This window comes from Brassica oleracea, chromosome C3, assembly GCF_000695525.1.
Source record: "Brassica oleracea var. oleracea cultivar TO1000 chromosome C3, BOL, whole genome shotgun sequence".
NCBI classification, from domain to species: Eukaryota; Viridiplantae; Streptophyta; class Magnoliopsida; order Brassicales; family Brassicaceae; genus Brassica; species Brassica oleracea.
The window spans coordinates 22,142,047-22,157,096 of record NC_027750.1 but is presented as its reverse complement, the minus strand read 5'-3'; the positions used below and the strand labels follow the sequence as shown (position 1 = coordinate 22,157,096).

The 15,050-nt window shown below is 32.0% G+C and overlaps 3 protein-coding genes and 1 pseudogene across 3 annotated transcripts; 3 read left to right on the top strand and 1 right to left on the bottom strand.

Annotated features, from left to right (window-relative positions):
• Positions 1 to 266: 266 nt before the first annotated feature.
• On the top strand, positions 267 to 1,255 carry LOC106332805. Its single transcript, XM_013771299.1, has 2 exons — positions 267 to 437; positions 841 to 1,255. The coding sequence occupies exons 1-2, from the start codon at positions 320 to 322 to the stop codon at positions 1,032 to 1,034; spliced, it is 312 nt and encodes a 103-aa protein (XP_013626753.1). The 5' UTR covers positions 267 to 319; the 3' UTR covers positions 1,035 to 1,255.
• Positions 1,256 to 3,434: 2,179 nt separating this feature from the next.
• On the bottom strand, positions 3,435 to 4,167 carry LOC106330116 (annotated as a pseudogene).
• A 6,467-nt stretch (positions 4,168 to 10,634) lies between these two features.
• Positions 10,635 to 11,597, top strand: LOC106330115. The gene has a single exon (XM_013768662.1). The coding sequence runs from the start codon at positions 10,635 to 10,637 to the stop codon at positions 11,595 to 11,597; it is 963 nt and encodes a 320-aa protein (XP_013624116.1).
• An 873-nt stretch (positions 11,598 to 12,470) lies between these two features.
• Positions 12,471 to 13,456, top strand: LOC106330114 (putative F-box protein At4g11580). Its single transcript, XM_013768661.1, has 2 exons — positions 12,471 to 12,787; positions 12,883 to 13,456. Exons 1-2 carry the CDS (start codon positions 12,471 to 12,473, stop codon positions 13,454 to 13,456), a joined length of 891 nt encoding a protein of 296 aa, XP_013624115.1.
• Positions 13,457 to 15,050: the final 1,594 nt, after the last annotated feature.

Sequence of the window (15,050 nt, the reverse complement as noted above, 5' to 3'; positions counted from 1 at the left end):
ATAAACTAGTAAAAGAATTAATGGCTTAAACATGAATAGATTTGCTTTACTAGTATGCTAAGTTGATGCAAGTTTGACCTATTCAAATGAAATATTATAATATCCTGGAAAATGAGTGATGTTAAGAACATTCGCCTAAAACTACCAAAACTTCAAGACCCATAAGTGACGTACAACTAAGTCTTCGATGGCTTATTTCCAACACAAACCAAAAAACCCTAAAGTATTTTTCCACCTCTCTCCCTTCTATATAAATGAATACAAATGAATTACTCTTATCATCCACTCATCGGTAAATTAAGAAAAAGAGAACATTAAGATGTCATCTTCTAAAGCATCTTACATGTTTGTCGCTCTCATTCTTCTCGTTCTTGTGCTTGCCGATATGGATAAAGCCCTGGGTGAACAAATTCAGCTTCGCAACCGCAAACTTAGCAGTTAGTCTTCTTTTTTCGTTTTTTTTTGGTTTTGAAACTCTTTTTTTTTTCTTTAAACAAAATCATCACTATCTTATTTTATTTGCTTGATTCTTTTTTTTTTCATTTGAAAAAGAGAATTATAAAAATCGTAACATTAAAATTTTGATTACTTTCGTTCATAACTTATTAAATTATGTTAAAAAAGAAGATAAAATCAGAAAGTTTTATCTACTGTTCTTTTTTTGTTCAGACCAAAATTTATTGTTAAAATGAATAAAATAAAACAAGTTTAGTTGTACCACGATCCAATATGGCCTCAAATTGGGATTATTCGAAATGATCGACAAATGACCAGTTTACCAAATCTTGGCACTGTAGTACATATGATTAACTAATGCGTTTCGGTGGTTTTGGGGTTTAGGGCTTATTCCTAAGGGTTGGTTCTCAGCTAACCAGAAGAAGCTGCCGGCATGGATGAAAAAGGGCCAGGACTTAATGGGCGCTATACCTCCACCCCCTCCATCGCCGTTATGCAACATTAATGACGACGTATGTAAGAGGAAGTTGAAAAAGGCCTATGACTTGTTGAAGGCAAAATCCCCTCCATCGCCTTAAAGGTCTTCCAAAGGCAAAAACATATGATTCCACAAATTTCTTGATGAAAAAATATTTTCACAAGTTGTCACCATAAATGTAATTCTGGAAATTTCTTGCAAAATAAAAGATATTATGCCACTTGGGATGATGGTATGATATGATATGTTGTTACAAGTTTTAAGCTATTGTAGAACTGTTTTATTTTAATTTTCTTATAAATTATATAATCCCTATGCATCCTCTCTAATGTTATGTAGCAGTGTGAGTAAAGCATTTTAACTGCGACGAATTTACTATATATATAAAAAAAAATATATAATAATAGGTTTTACTATATATATATATATATGTATACATATAAATTATAATTTATAATTATAATGAGACGATGTATTTACTATTATCTTATTATTTTATCGATTTGTGTTAAATTTTGAACTGATCCAAATTAGAACTGACAAAATTTATTAATTTATAAAGATTATTAATTTATAGAGGTTCTACTGTATATAGTAGCCAAACACATTAATGACAAAGGTTTGCGTTAGGGGTGAGCGTTCGGGTACCCATTCGGGTTCAGTTCGGGTTTATTCGGGTTTCGGGTTTTCGGGGTTAAAGATTTCTGCCACATTCGGGTATTTCTAAATTTCGGGTCGGGTTCGGTTCGGATCTTTGCGTGTTCGGTTCGGGTTCGGATAACCCATTTAAATGATTCTTAAAATTTTAAAATTAAATTTATAATTTAAATTTCTCAAAATCTGTAAATAAAATATTGTATTATATATTAATTTGAATAACATATGTCAGAATACTTAAACTTAACATATAACTTGGTTTGATTTGAATATTTTGATAGAGAATCAGTAGATATTTCAAGTAGTATTAGTGTTTTGAATATATTTTAGTTATTTTAGACATTTACTTTTGACTATTTGTATATATTTTCAAGTATTTTAGACAATTTAAAAGTATCTTATATATTTTGGATGTTTTAAATATACATTTAATCTAAAAATAATTAATATATTTAGATATATAAATCTATTTTGGATACATACGGGTATACATTCGGGTACCCGAAATACTTCGGTTCGGGTCGGGTTCGGTTTCGGTTCTCTGGATACCAAAATTTTGAACATGTTCGTATATTTAATCAATTTTGGTTCGGGTTCGGTACTACTTTTTCGGATCGGGTTCGGTTCGGTTCTTCGGATTCGGGTTTTTTGCCAGCCCTAGGTTGCGTTATGGCCAAGCAGTGTAAACGTAATTTATAGGGAGTTAATTTCGGCCAATTTAAGCGAATTTAACTGATGAGTTTGAGAACCAAGTTTAGTCATTAATGTTACTAGAGATTTTTCCCGGGCTACGTCCGGGTTTATACAAATAGCATCGTATTTAATATTTATATTACAATACTATATCTATTTATAAAAGTATAAATAGTAATTTGAATTAGAAATGAATAAAACATGCAATTTATTGTTTTTATTATCTAAAATATGTATGGGTTGTTCTTAAGACAGTTTACTGTCACTTTTGCGACGGATTGTTCTCAGTTGGTGAAGATGGTTTCTGAACCCGAGGAATGGCCCGCATTTGCAAGTTATCTGGAAGATATAAAGATCCTGAAAGGAAGTTTCCACACCTCAGAGCTCATTCATATACCAAGGACGCATAATTCAAGGGCGGATAGTCTAGCACGTAGTGCAAGAAGGCAACCCTCGTTTATATTTATTTTTCAATCATGTTTAATATTTTATTTCTGTATTATTTAATTTTTTATAATATATTTTATTACTATATAATTTATTTTTACATTGTTTTCTATGTAAATAGGTAATAGTTATTGTTATAGGCCAATGTAAAAAAAAATCTTATTTTAAAACAGAGTTTTTTGGTCTAGTTTTAAAGACATAGTTACGTTCTAATAAACCAAAATACCCAGTTACAAGAAAGAACATGACAAAAGTGTATTGTGGGTGGTTTTTTCCTTTGTCTTTCAACTCCTCTTTCTTTTTATATGAAGTGATGTAGTACTATTTTCTGTATTTTAATATTTTTTCTTCAATATTTCTTTAAACTTTTTTAATAGTGTCTATAAGCTTGTTATAATTTTAATACAAAAATTTATGACGCTACCATAATGTTCGTACTTTTATAGATCCAACAATAAGTTAATCCTTCTACATAAGAGACTGACTAATTTTTAATCTTAAAACTATTCTAAGAAAAGTTATAGTCCAAACTCTATTTTGATGTACTATATATTTAAAGCGATAGTTTAGATAATTGATGATCAATAGCTTTAAAAAATTATAATATTTTGTGTAAATCAAATACTTTTGAGTCAGCAATACTTATTTGTGTTAATGAGTCAAAAACTCCATATATTGTTTTTGGATAGTGAAAAACAATTCATTAGACCAAAGCTTTGAAATATTATTTTTGAATGAGAAAATGAACATGTCTCTGGAAAAATCCAAGTCTCCTTGTAAATATATAGTAACCATGACTTTTAAAATTTATATATATATGAAGACATAAAAAATTTAAACGGCCAGTTATTCCAATCAGTTACCTAAACCACATCCATGTAAAACCACTTGTTCACTCGCATCGTCCTTCAGCTTTGTTGCATGTTTCAGCCCGTCCTTCTCTTGATCAGGACAGTCCAATACGTAGTTATGATCATATCCGATACCCACCTCTCCTGTAGACTCGCCTATCCATTTCTTGTGGTGATGAAAGCGAAATGAGATCCCTTTCCCGTAAGGATCTCGCATGATCTGTGTGTTGATCCACATGAGTGATATGTGGACCCCAAATCTGTATCATGTGGTCAAGAATGTTCCATGATTCATTACCCGTCAAGTTCCAGTACGTATTCTGAGCTAAGTTAATCGGAGTGTTTTTGTTCTCTGCAGATGCCTCCATGTTAAGTTCCATGGTAGTTTCTGACATGAGAATGTATGTCGGTGTGTTAGAAACTGCACCAGGATAAACTATCCAAGAGGTATAAGATAAATGATGAAAAAATATCTTTTCCGCAACGTTAATCCCATATATAGATGTAGGGACCTTCTTCTTGACCAGATATGTGATATTTGAAAGTGATGAAAGGTCTTTCACCGTCTTCTGCTACGTCCCATATTTATGAGTAACATTTATGTTTTACACATATCTGATGAACTTTGCAAAATGCTATATAATCATACAAAAGAAGAGATAAGTGTTACGTACCGTTGAGGCTGTTTAGAGGCTTATTGATGGTAGGTGTAGTCGATTCCACTGAGTCTACATTTTTCGTCTTATATCCAGTTTGCCACACGACCAACTATGCCCCTGAAGTAGTGTGGAAGCTCATATGTTTCAGAAGTATACATAACACACAAATTCATTAGACTATTGATTCAACCACAAGAGACCTGACCATATATTTGACAATATAATCCAAATTCAAGAACAAACCAAAACAAATCAGAAATGGCAACCAAATTAAAACAATGATCCATATTAAAAAAAAGAAGTAAAAATGAAATCTGCTGCTTATAATGAAACTCTATGCCGCAATTTTGGATGGTCAGTGAGAACCCAGAATTGCACCTTCCTTCTTTGAACCACAGTGAAAAAACAAACGACACACACAACAATAAAACTGGGGGTTGTGGTTAATGACAATGGCTCATTCACCATTGTTTGATCATCTTAACCCAAGCAGTGTTACCAGCATATAAGCCTCAACTCCTATATTTAAAATTGTATTGTGTAAATAAACCTACAGTGATTTTCAATGTCTGAGAATATAATTTTAACAGAAGATTTTACATTTTGAATAGTTTTTCTTAGAGAATTTAAAGTATACCTGGATGGATTTCTCTTACTATATACCATATTTTTGATGTTATAAAATATATTTACAATTTTTTGAAACCAAAAATGAGTTGCACTGCTAACACCAAAGAAGAAAAATGAAGTATGATACTCTCTCTGTTCCCAAAAATAAGATTTTCTAGAGTTTTCATGTTTATTAAGAATACAATAAATGTTTACAATTTAATCTACAATTTACTTTTCAATACACTTTCAATTCAAATATTCATAATTAATGTTTCTCAAACGTATACAAAAGTACCTTAAAAATATAGAAAATATATTTTTGTGGAACAAGAATAAACTCTAGAAAATCTTACTTTCGGGAACGGAGAGAGTATTATTTTCTTCAGTTGTTAATTTATGTTGACCTATGTTATACTTTTGTATATTTAATTTTCATTTGAAATTTTGAATAACATTTATGAAAGTCTTGAATTAAAATACTATTAAATGGTATTGTGGTGAGTATTAATTTTCCTACATTATTTTTGATTAGTTTATAAAAGTTATTCGATGGTTTTCGGACTACGCTCTTGTTTTCCTTATTATTTCTGATTTATTAAACATTAAAATTTAAATTTATAAATTAAATCTGATTAAATGCAAATAAGAGATATGAAATGTTTTTAGAATTTTATTCTTGTAATTATTAGGATGGTGAGGAAAATTTAAAAAAATAATTAAATGTTAGTTTTGATTTAAATACTTTATTTATGTTTTCTGTAAAACATTCATCAAATTTACTAGTGGTTTTTAATTTTGTTTGAGTTTAGAATTATTAATTTCTAATTTTTTGTTTGACTTTAGAAATACCAAGTGTCAGTTTCTGATCAGAACCAATGATTACATCTTCAACAAAACAATTTGGGTGACGAACAAAGCATATGCACATAATAATATGAAATGGGTAACAAAAAGTTTGGAAAAGAGAAAGAGAGAATTAGCTTCTTCCTTGAGAAGAAACTTTACTGTAACCATCATCTCTATTTGTCATCATCTTTGTCTGTATATCTAAAGACTTAGCAACACGGTAAAAAAAAATTTGTTTTGCTAAAACACGGTAAAGTTAAGAGAATATGGCTCTTATATGATCAAAACTCATATGCTGCTGACGGGAAAACATTAGGGAGTTGAAAATCAACAAAGTTGATTTTGTACCTTCGAACCGTGGATTAACACCGAGTTGCAGCTCAGACAGACCTAACTGTACACGAGGAGCTGATTTCCTTGCATGGCAAGCATAAAAACTAAACCAAATAGGCAAGCAATAGGAGAATATATCATTCATATTAAAAAAAAAACATGTTGATTTATACATAATACTGACCGTTGAGTGTAGCAGGAAGAGAGAAAATACTGTTTATCTTTTGATCATAATAAACATATTCATATCCAATCTTTGGATCTTTCCCTGAGAAAATGAATATACATCAGTATAAACATCAGTACCTAATGCCAATACAATCAACAAAGATACCAAGACACCAAAACATACTTGCCCCTTTTCTCGATTTCACACCTACAGTAAGAAACACACAAAAGCCATCACCAAAAGTTTTCATAATGCTCTCTGTTATTTCGTGAGGAAGAGAATGATACCCAAACGTACCCGTATTAACAATAACTTTAGCATCATCCCTGCTCAAGGCCACCTTGTAATTACTTTTGAGGTTGTCTAGCGCTGTACAGAAAAAGAGTAGAAACCATGTGTGTCCTCTCCTAGTCAGTATTAGACTCAGAATGTAGTGAGGTTTATCGAGATCATAAGCTATCTTCTACAACTTAAAGAACGAATGAGATCAAACTCAAAATAAAACGTAATGGGTTGTAATGTTACATTGGCACACTCCTCGACGTAAGAAGGGTGATTCGAATGCAATATAGGGCCACTGGAGACTTGCTTGAGATTTGAACCGATTTCATGATCATCGATTGGTTTATGGAATGGGGGTTGCAGAATTTTGTTTAGTGAAAGCTTAGAGCGAAGGGTTTATATAAGAGGAAAAAGAGAGGGATGGAGGTGGAAGGTTAGCATCGCTCATGAAGTTAGGAATGAAGAACGGAATTGAATGAGTCGTCATAACAACATCGTAACAGCGATATGCAGATAAGACGATGAGGAAGTGGGAGCAGCAGCGTCGCTTGCTACAAATATTTAGGTTGGAAGGATAAATGAGCAGATTATAATGGGTCAGATATAATTGCTATAAGCCCAATTACATTGATCCGGTAAATTCTGTGTCAAAGAACGTCTGACGTGGCAAATCAACATCCTCTGATTGGCTGATTTTTTAATCTGAGGTGGCATGCTTTTCTATTGAATATATTTGACTTTTAGTATTGTTAGATACTTCTTTTTGGTGAGATTCCAATAATTGAAATAGAAAGGGGAATAATTGCATGATTCAAGGTACCAGCTATAACAATTTACATTTAACTACACACATAACATTAAGACAAACATTCCTTTCTTTGAATCTTTCAAATCCCCTAAAAATATACGTTCACTATTAATTGGATGTATGTCTGTTATGTCATCCAAGTTCTTGTTTCTGCAAGTAAATGACTATTAACAAAAAGTAAACCAAATCTCGAAAAACCAGAAATTGGTAAAACTGTTAACCATATATAAAAAACATCTATATTATGACAAATGGCTATGAGCATAACAATTACCGATATTCGTAAGCTGATAAATTTGTTTTCTGTTATCCTATACAGTGGCTTAGCTTTGTAATATGTTTGACTATAAAAACCATCTATATTATGAAAAACGACTATGAGCAGAACAATAACTCAAAAAGTTCATTTTGTAGGTGCAAATGGATTGAAGAATCGTTTGCTGCCATTCATGTTGGTATGTTGGGAAAAAATTGAGAACCGAGTTGGTATGTTCTACTAAATTGTCTTTTTGTAAGAGTATATAACAATATTCATATTAGGTAATTGGGTCGGACTAAATTATTTAGGCAGTGGCATCATTTGTAAATTTGCTAGTAATGAAAGAGTTTTTACGTAACTTGGCTGAGAAGCATTGAGAACTTGACACATCATCATAGTGGCAGTGCTGTGAATAAATTACAAAATCAAAGCTAACTAGCTTAATATCCGCACAATTACGCGGAATGAATGTTATATATAAAACTAATTTTTATCTATTATTATTTGTTTGTATTCTTTTACGTATTGTGTATATAATTAAATTAGAGTAAAGACATAAATCAAAACAACACATCTTGTTTATTTACGATATTTTTTTGGTAAATAAATTAAAACAATCATTTATTTATTTTATATGGTATATAACTAAAATTTCAATAACATGGACATAGATATTATAGTATATTTTAATATAAATATTTATTATTGAGAATTCATAGTCATATGATAAACACAAAATTTCTAATGTGCGATTTTTTTAATGCAAACTAGATTTTGACCCGCGCTTAGAAAGCGCGGGCTTTAGATTATAGATAAAGTTTGATATGAATTAGTATTTTGGGATTGTTGTACATTACTATGTTACAAGTATTATATCGAGAAGAGAATCTGTTTAAAATTATATGACTTATAAATTAGTTTATTTGAGATTTTGTATATACATTTTTATATAACCCTCTCTCTCTTAAGCTAGGCATTTATTCAAATAAAAAAAAAACTGATCGGATCCGGGTCCAAGGAAATGTATATATTGGGTATTTTTCGGACCAACATATCTTGCTTTAGTACGGATCCTACTCAAGACTCGGATACCCAAAGTACATGAAATGTTTTGAGTATATTAGTATATTTGAGTATTTCGAATATATTTTTGGTATTATAGATATTCTTTTTTGTTTGTTTTGGGTTTGAGTTTTCAGTTATACTTTCAGGTTTCAGATAAAATTCTAAATTTAAAAAAAATATTTCGGATATTCAGATAAAAGTTTGGATATTTTTAGTTTCTCGGGTTGTATCTCGGGAAGCATTTTAGATCTTTTTCGGATATTTTAATATATTTTGAGTATTTGTTAGGTTTTCTAATATTTTTCAAGTTTCAGATCATTATGTAGGTTTTCAGGTACTTAATCTTTTTTAGACCTTAAATATCTGAATCGACTTAGACCTCCTATGTATCCAAATATTACATGTATTCAATAGGTATTTGAATTATGATTAAAAACCAATTCTGACATGAAAAAAAAATCAAATATCTATTTGGGTCCAAATGTTTTGGACCAAAAAAAACCCAGATAGAAAGGAACCGACCCAGATACTTAAACCTACTCTCTCATTATATTTTGTGTGTATTTTATAAGAGTTACATTTGTTAAATTGATATGGCTTAAGGTTTACTTGGTAGATTTTTTTAAAAAATAATTCAATAGAACATATTTGTAGGGTTATTAATAGTTATAAAATTTTCTTAATATTTTTTTTTAATTATAATGCTTATTATAAAAATTAAGCTAACGTAATATATATATATATATATATATATATATATATATATATATATATATATATATATATATATATTTTTTTTTTTTTTGTTTTAGCATATGATTTGTGAAAGTGCTTTTATTAAATTTTATTTCGGAAATATTTAAAGCTATATAATGTAAGATGTTATGGTACCATATGTTTAATGATATTATTAGTTGATGTATGGAATATGGAATATGGAATATGGAATATTACTTTATCTTTAATATGATTGTGATCTTAGTGACTTTAATATCCTATCCACGCACAACAAATGATTGTGATCCCACGATATTAGGGGATTTTATTAATTTTTCATGGTAACACAAAAAGATTAACAGGTTGTTAGAGTTATTAATTGTGTATAATTAGAGTAATTAACGTAAGACCAAAAAAAGTTAATTCTAATGAAATGGTCCAACAACCTTTCAAAACTAAATTTTTTCAGAATGTTTCTCTTTTAGTAGTATAGATTTCAAAATTAAAATATTAAGGTTTCAATACTTTTTCAATACAAATTTAGAAATTATCATATTTAAATTTTATTATATGTTATATTGTTTAATTTTAAACTATATTATTATATAATATGAATGTTTAATAAATGAGACTTCATATGCATACGATTTATGATCATTTGTATCGTGTTATTACCAGAAAAATTAAACCATTGATCATAAAATTTTTGTGTGAGACATTTAACGTTTTTAATAATTTATAGTCGTTTTAAAAATTCAAAAGATAACATATAGTTTTTTAACTTTTTATTATATGGTTAATATAGTTGTTTAATATCTTTTAATAATATAAAATTAAACAAATATAATGAGAGAGTAGGTTTAAGTATCTGGGTCGGTTCCTTTCTATCTGGGTTTTTTTTTGTTACTCTAGAAGATTGAGGGTTCAATTCTCTTACAATATATCTTTATGCCCTTTTTCAAAAAAAAAAAAAAAATTAAACAAAAAGAGCTAAGATATAAAGATTATTATCAAATATTTATTATCTATAATCATTAATTGTCATATACTTCCTTTGTTCCTAAAAGTGTGATGTTTGTCATATTCTCATGGTGACACGTGGCTACAAAATAATGTTGTAATGTTTCTCAATTAATATATAAGGGATTTTCAAAACGAAAGCATACATTCTATGATCTGAAAATTATAATTCTCAAGTCAAATACTTTTTGGCCACCCTATGTTTCCTCTTTATGTGCAGCTTTCCTTTGGACGAATGGAACGTCAGCTAGAGGAGCACGAGTATCGTGCAAAGACATATGTATGCCAAAAGCAGAGGGTGGTCTGGGCATAAGGCACCTTGAGGAGTTTGAGACAGTATTTCGTCTAAAAAGAGTATGGTCTTACTTCTCAGCACCAGCTTCTATTTGGGTCTCGTGGATGAGGAAACATATTTTCCAGCGTACTGGGCTCTGGCAGACTACTGACTCACCTCGTTTCTCACCAACAATCCGTAGTATGCTGCAACTAAAACCCATTGTATCAGAACTTATGAGATGTACTATTGGAGATGGGAAAGCAGCTAGTTTCTGGCATGATCACTGGACAGATTTGGGTCCATTAATTGGAGTGGCGGGTCAAACTGGTCCTCGCAGTCTAAGAATCAGGGTTGGGGCCTCGGTGCCTGATGCAGCGGTTGATGGGGCTTGGAGGTTCCCGGCTGCTAGGTCTCACGAAATTCAGAATATCCAAATGGTAATAACCTCAATTGAACCACCGACATCTTTGAATGGACCAGATTGTTACTTATGGCGCAAGTCAGGGAACTCTTTTGGGCCTTCTTTCTCTTCCAAGATCACATGGGAGCATCTACGGATCCCGGCACCGGTTGTGTTTTGGCATAAAGTCATATGGTTCAAGGAAAACATTCCTAGAAACACGTTCATGTCCTGGTTGGCTCTCCTTCGACGGCTTCCTACTAAGGACAGACTTCGAAGATGGGGCCTAAATGTGACTGATCAGTGCGTGCTCTGCAACTCAGCGGTGGAAACGCATCACCATCTGTTCTTTGAATGCAATTTCTCCTCTGCGCTTTGGTTGACGTTTGCATCTAATATTCTGCCTAACCCGCCTGAAGATCTACACTCAGCAGCAGCTTGGATTGTATCTTCCAGTCGAGTACTCTGCAGCAATCAAGTGATTCTACTCAAGCTTTTCTTTCAGTCCATCATCTATATCATCTGGAGAGAAAGGAACTCGCGTATCTTCACCCCCGTGTCTTCTTAGTCTGGTGTTCTCCATCTAGCGCTTGACAGGTTACTTCGTGACCGGCTCCTTTCAGTCCCAGCACCCTCTCCAGCCGGCCCTTCGTTCCTTCAGCTTTATTTTGCCTCGTATCAGTCTCCTTGAGGTTCTTTTTCGACTTGTTTTGTTTTGTGTTGTGTTTGTTGTTGTTTTATTTCGTGTAATAAGTTGCTTGCAACATTGTGAAAAATTCAAAAATGGTATAATATTAACATTTTACCAAAAAAAAAAAAAAAAACCTTGGTGTCGGAAGTTGCAAGCAACATACGCATTGGAGGTGCCTCACGTGCTGCTTGTTATAGTGCAACCACTAAGAGAGCGTGCCACCTGACACGTACGGTAACATGGACTAAACAATTTCAACAAAATTTGGATTGAACCGAATACTATGAAACTAAATAGAACTGAAAGTAAATAGAATTTAAAACTAAAATAACCAAAATCTCTTAAAAGTTAGTGATTTTTAATTAATCATAAAAAAAATCTATTAGAAGATTATGTACAAACATATATTAAATCTTTTCAAAATAGAAAACAATATAAAAATATATCTAATTTCAACAGTACATAATTTAAAGATTTTAAGTAGCATATCTACACAAGATACTATCACAATTATCATGCATTAATGATGTTTTGATTTTAAATAACTATAATTTTTAAAAAATTAAAGTACCCACACCCTATAAATATCCTACATCATTTGGTTGAATCAAGCACCCTTCAAAAATTCAAAATTGTGATAAAAGTACGTGACTATAATAATCTTGAGTCAAATATTGTTTGTATACACTCATTACGTTGTAATTAATGGAGAATCAAGAGGGATCAGGAAATTTTCCAAGATGGGAAAATATGGATAAAGACATACTTTCAAATATTTTCAAGAAGCTCGACGTAGTGGACGTTATCATGGGAGCATCACGAGTGTGCATCACATGGTTCCTTGCCTCTCACAACAAAACTATATGGAACACCATCAAACTCAACGATCTTGATTCAATCATTTTGGATAACCCTTTCAGCCCTAATCTTCAGGCTAGTGATAGTCGATACCAGCTCAGGAAGATCTTAGCTGAGATCAACAAATTCGCCCGTACTATCCCGAATTCTTTTTTCTTCAACGTATATTGCAGTGTAGCAGAAGAGGACCTTGCGATCATTTCTAATGGGTACGCAAAACTATGTTAGTTCTTGTATTTCACTTCACTTTTGAGCTTTACATAGTATAAAAATCTGATATAAATCTTCTTCTCCCTTTTATAAGGATGCCGAACATCCAAAAACTTGCATTACCAACGTGGACATCTCTAGATATAAATTCAATTCAGTCAGCCTTTAGTAAATGGCAGAATCTTCAAACGTTGATTATTCACCCATTTATATCAATGACGGTACGTGAAGTCTCCAGCGTTGAGCTTCAAGACTTGGGAGAAAACTGTAGAAATCTTACAACCATGAAATTTACTGCTATGTTGAGCAAAGACCTTGCCAATATAATTGTATGCAATTTTCCGAGCCTCGAGCGACTGAGCTTTCGATGCAATTATGCATGTATAGATGCATCAATATCGCTCATCATTGGCCTTCCAAACCTAAGGATATTTAATCTTTCACATTGTATTTTTACGCAAAATACCGGAACTGGTAAGTCGTGTATATTAGGAATGAGACCTAAGGACGAACTTGTACAAGCCGGCACTAAAAAGCTTGTCTGTTTATGGTGTGTTGTTCGGACTGTACAATTTGCCAGGATGTATGGAAACACGCGAATAATCCAAACCGTTACGGGCTCGAGTTTCGTTATGTTAAGGAAGAACGGTGGAAAACAGATGAGATAAAAGAACTAGAGTTATGTGAACCTAAAAACAAGACTGTTATATAAATTTCTATTTTAAAATTTTATACTTTTATTTGCACAATAGAAATTATGTAATTTCTTGTAATATATAACTTAAATATAATATATATAATTTAAAAACAGACTCATACTGACTCTGTAAAGTAAATCGGTAACTCTTTATTCATGTGAACGACGATTTGATATGATCCTTTCAACCGTCCGATTTGCATTTTTTATTAAATTAATTACTTTCAGATAAGAAATACCACGAGGGCCACTGACAAAACGTACTTGGCCTTTTTATTTTTTTTTGGACAACTACTTGACCTTTTTTATTCATTACCGTACGTACCTGGTCATTTTTACCTAATCACGTATCTGGTCTTACTACTATCATTAACTCCAGTTTCTTAACCAAAGTTCTTAGATTCGGTTAAGAGATGGTTCTTGGTTTTTTTAGATTTTAACTAAAAAAAACTAAGAACCGTCTCTTAAAGATATAATAGCAGTCTTTTAACCGAAAAATGTAAAAAAAAAAAACAAAAAATGTCAACTCATGAATTAAAAATCTCAGCTTGTTATAAATCCATGATATGGATATGTGGATTGCCATTAACCATCAAGGAGGTTTACATCCGACCAGACTATCCGGTCCGTCTACACCCGTCTCCGGTTTGTCTCATCCGTCCAAGACTAGTCAAGATGAAGACTCATTCAACCGGAGCATTTATGAGCTTTGACCAAGTCTAGATATTTGTGGTCAATATGTAATAAATGTGTAGATACTCTCCTTGTTGTAAACCCTTGGAACCTCCACTATATATTGATAGTGAGAGCTAATGAGAAAGACACAACTTTCACAACAACACTTCTCTCATATTTCTAACACGTTATCAGCACGATTGTGCTCTCCACCTGAGAAATCTCTCTCAGCCGGCGATCCTCTTTCCGGCCAGCTCCTCCGGTGCTCAGCCTTTGCTCCACCGGCGCTCAGCCTCCTCTCCACCAGGCCACCTCTCTCTCTCCGCCGGAAAACTCCTCTCTCTCTCAAATTCCGGCCAACTCTCACGGTGGTCCTCTCAGATTCTTGTGGTGAAAAAGGTAAACAAATCAAAACCTTGAAATCTATAGAACACCATTATGTCTGAAACAAATCTAGGATCTATATGAATCCATAACTTATAAACAATCTATGGATTTAAAATATTGATCTTGTTTCTATGATCCATATGATCCATATGAAACTTGATTCTAAAAGTATCTTGAATCCATAAAACTTAAAATTCTCTAAAGGTTCTATGTTTCTCTAAAAAACTTATAAACTTATCAAAATACCTAAAGATCTACATGAATCTTGTTTATAAAAACTTATGAATCATAAAATTATTAGAGAAAGCTTAAACCTTTTTGATTCAATCCTTTTGTTTGGCCATTTTACCAGATGTGATAAACATAAGTGTATAATCTGGCCAAAACAAAATTCCATCAATCCCTTGCTGTGCCATTTTCGGCCAGATCTCCTAAAATCAGTCAACCCATCAATAAAATCGAAATTAAAATCATTCATTGCATATCCTTGACTATTAATATTT

What these genes read in the sequence shown, in the direction of transcription:
- LOC106330115 (XM_013768662.1), top strand. Translation starts at nt 10,635, where the DNA reads ATGCCAAAAGCAGAGGGTGGTCTGGGCATAAGGCACCTTGAGGAGTTT.
- LOC106330114 (XM_013768661.1), top strand. Translation starts at nt 12,471, where the DNA reads ATGGATAAAGACATACTTTCAAATATTTTCAAGAAGCTCGACGTAGTG. An exon ending in CTTGCGATCATTTCTAATGG is followed by an intron (nt 12,788 to 12,882) that starts GTACGCAAAACT and finishes CCCTTTTATAAG; the next exon opens with GATGCCGAACATCCAAAAAC.
- LOC106332805 (XM_013771299.1), top strand. Translation starts at nt 320, where the DNA reads ATGTCATCTTCTAAAGCATCTTACATGTTTGTCGCTCTCATTCTTCTC. An exon ending in TCGCAACCGCAAACTTAGCA is followed by an intron (nt 438 to 840) that starts GTTAGTCTTCTT and finishes TTTGGGGTTTAG; the next exon opens with GGCTTATTCCTAAGGGTTGG.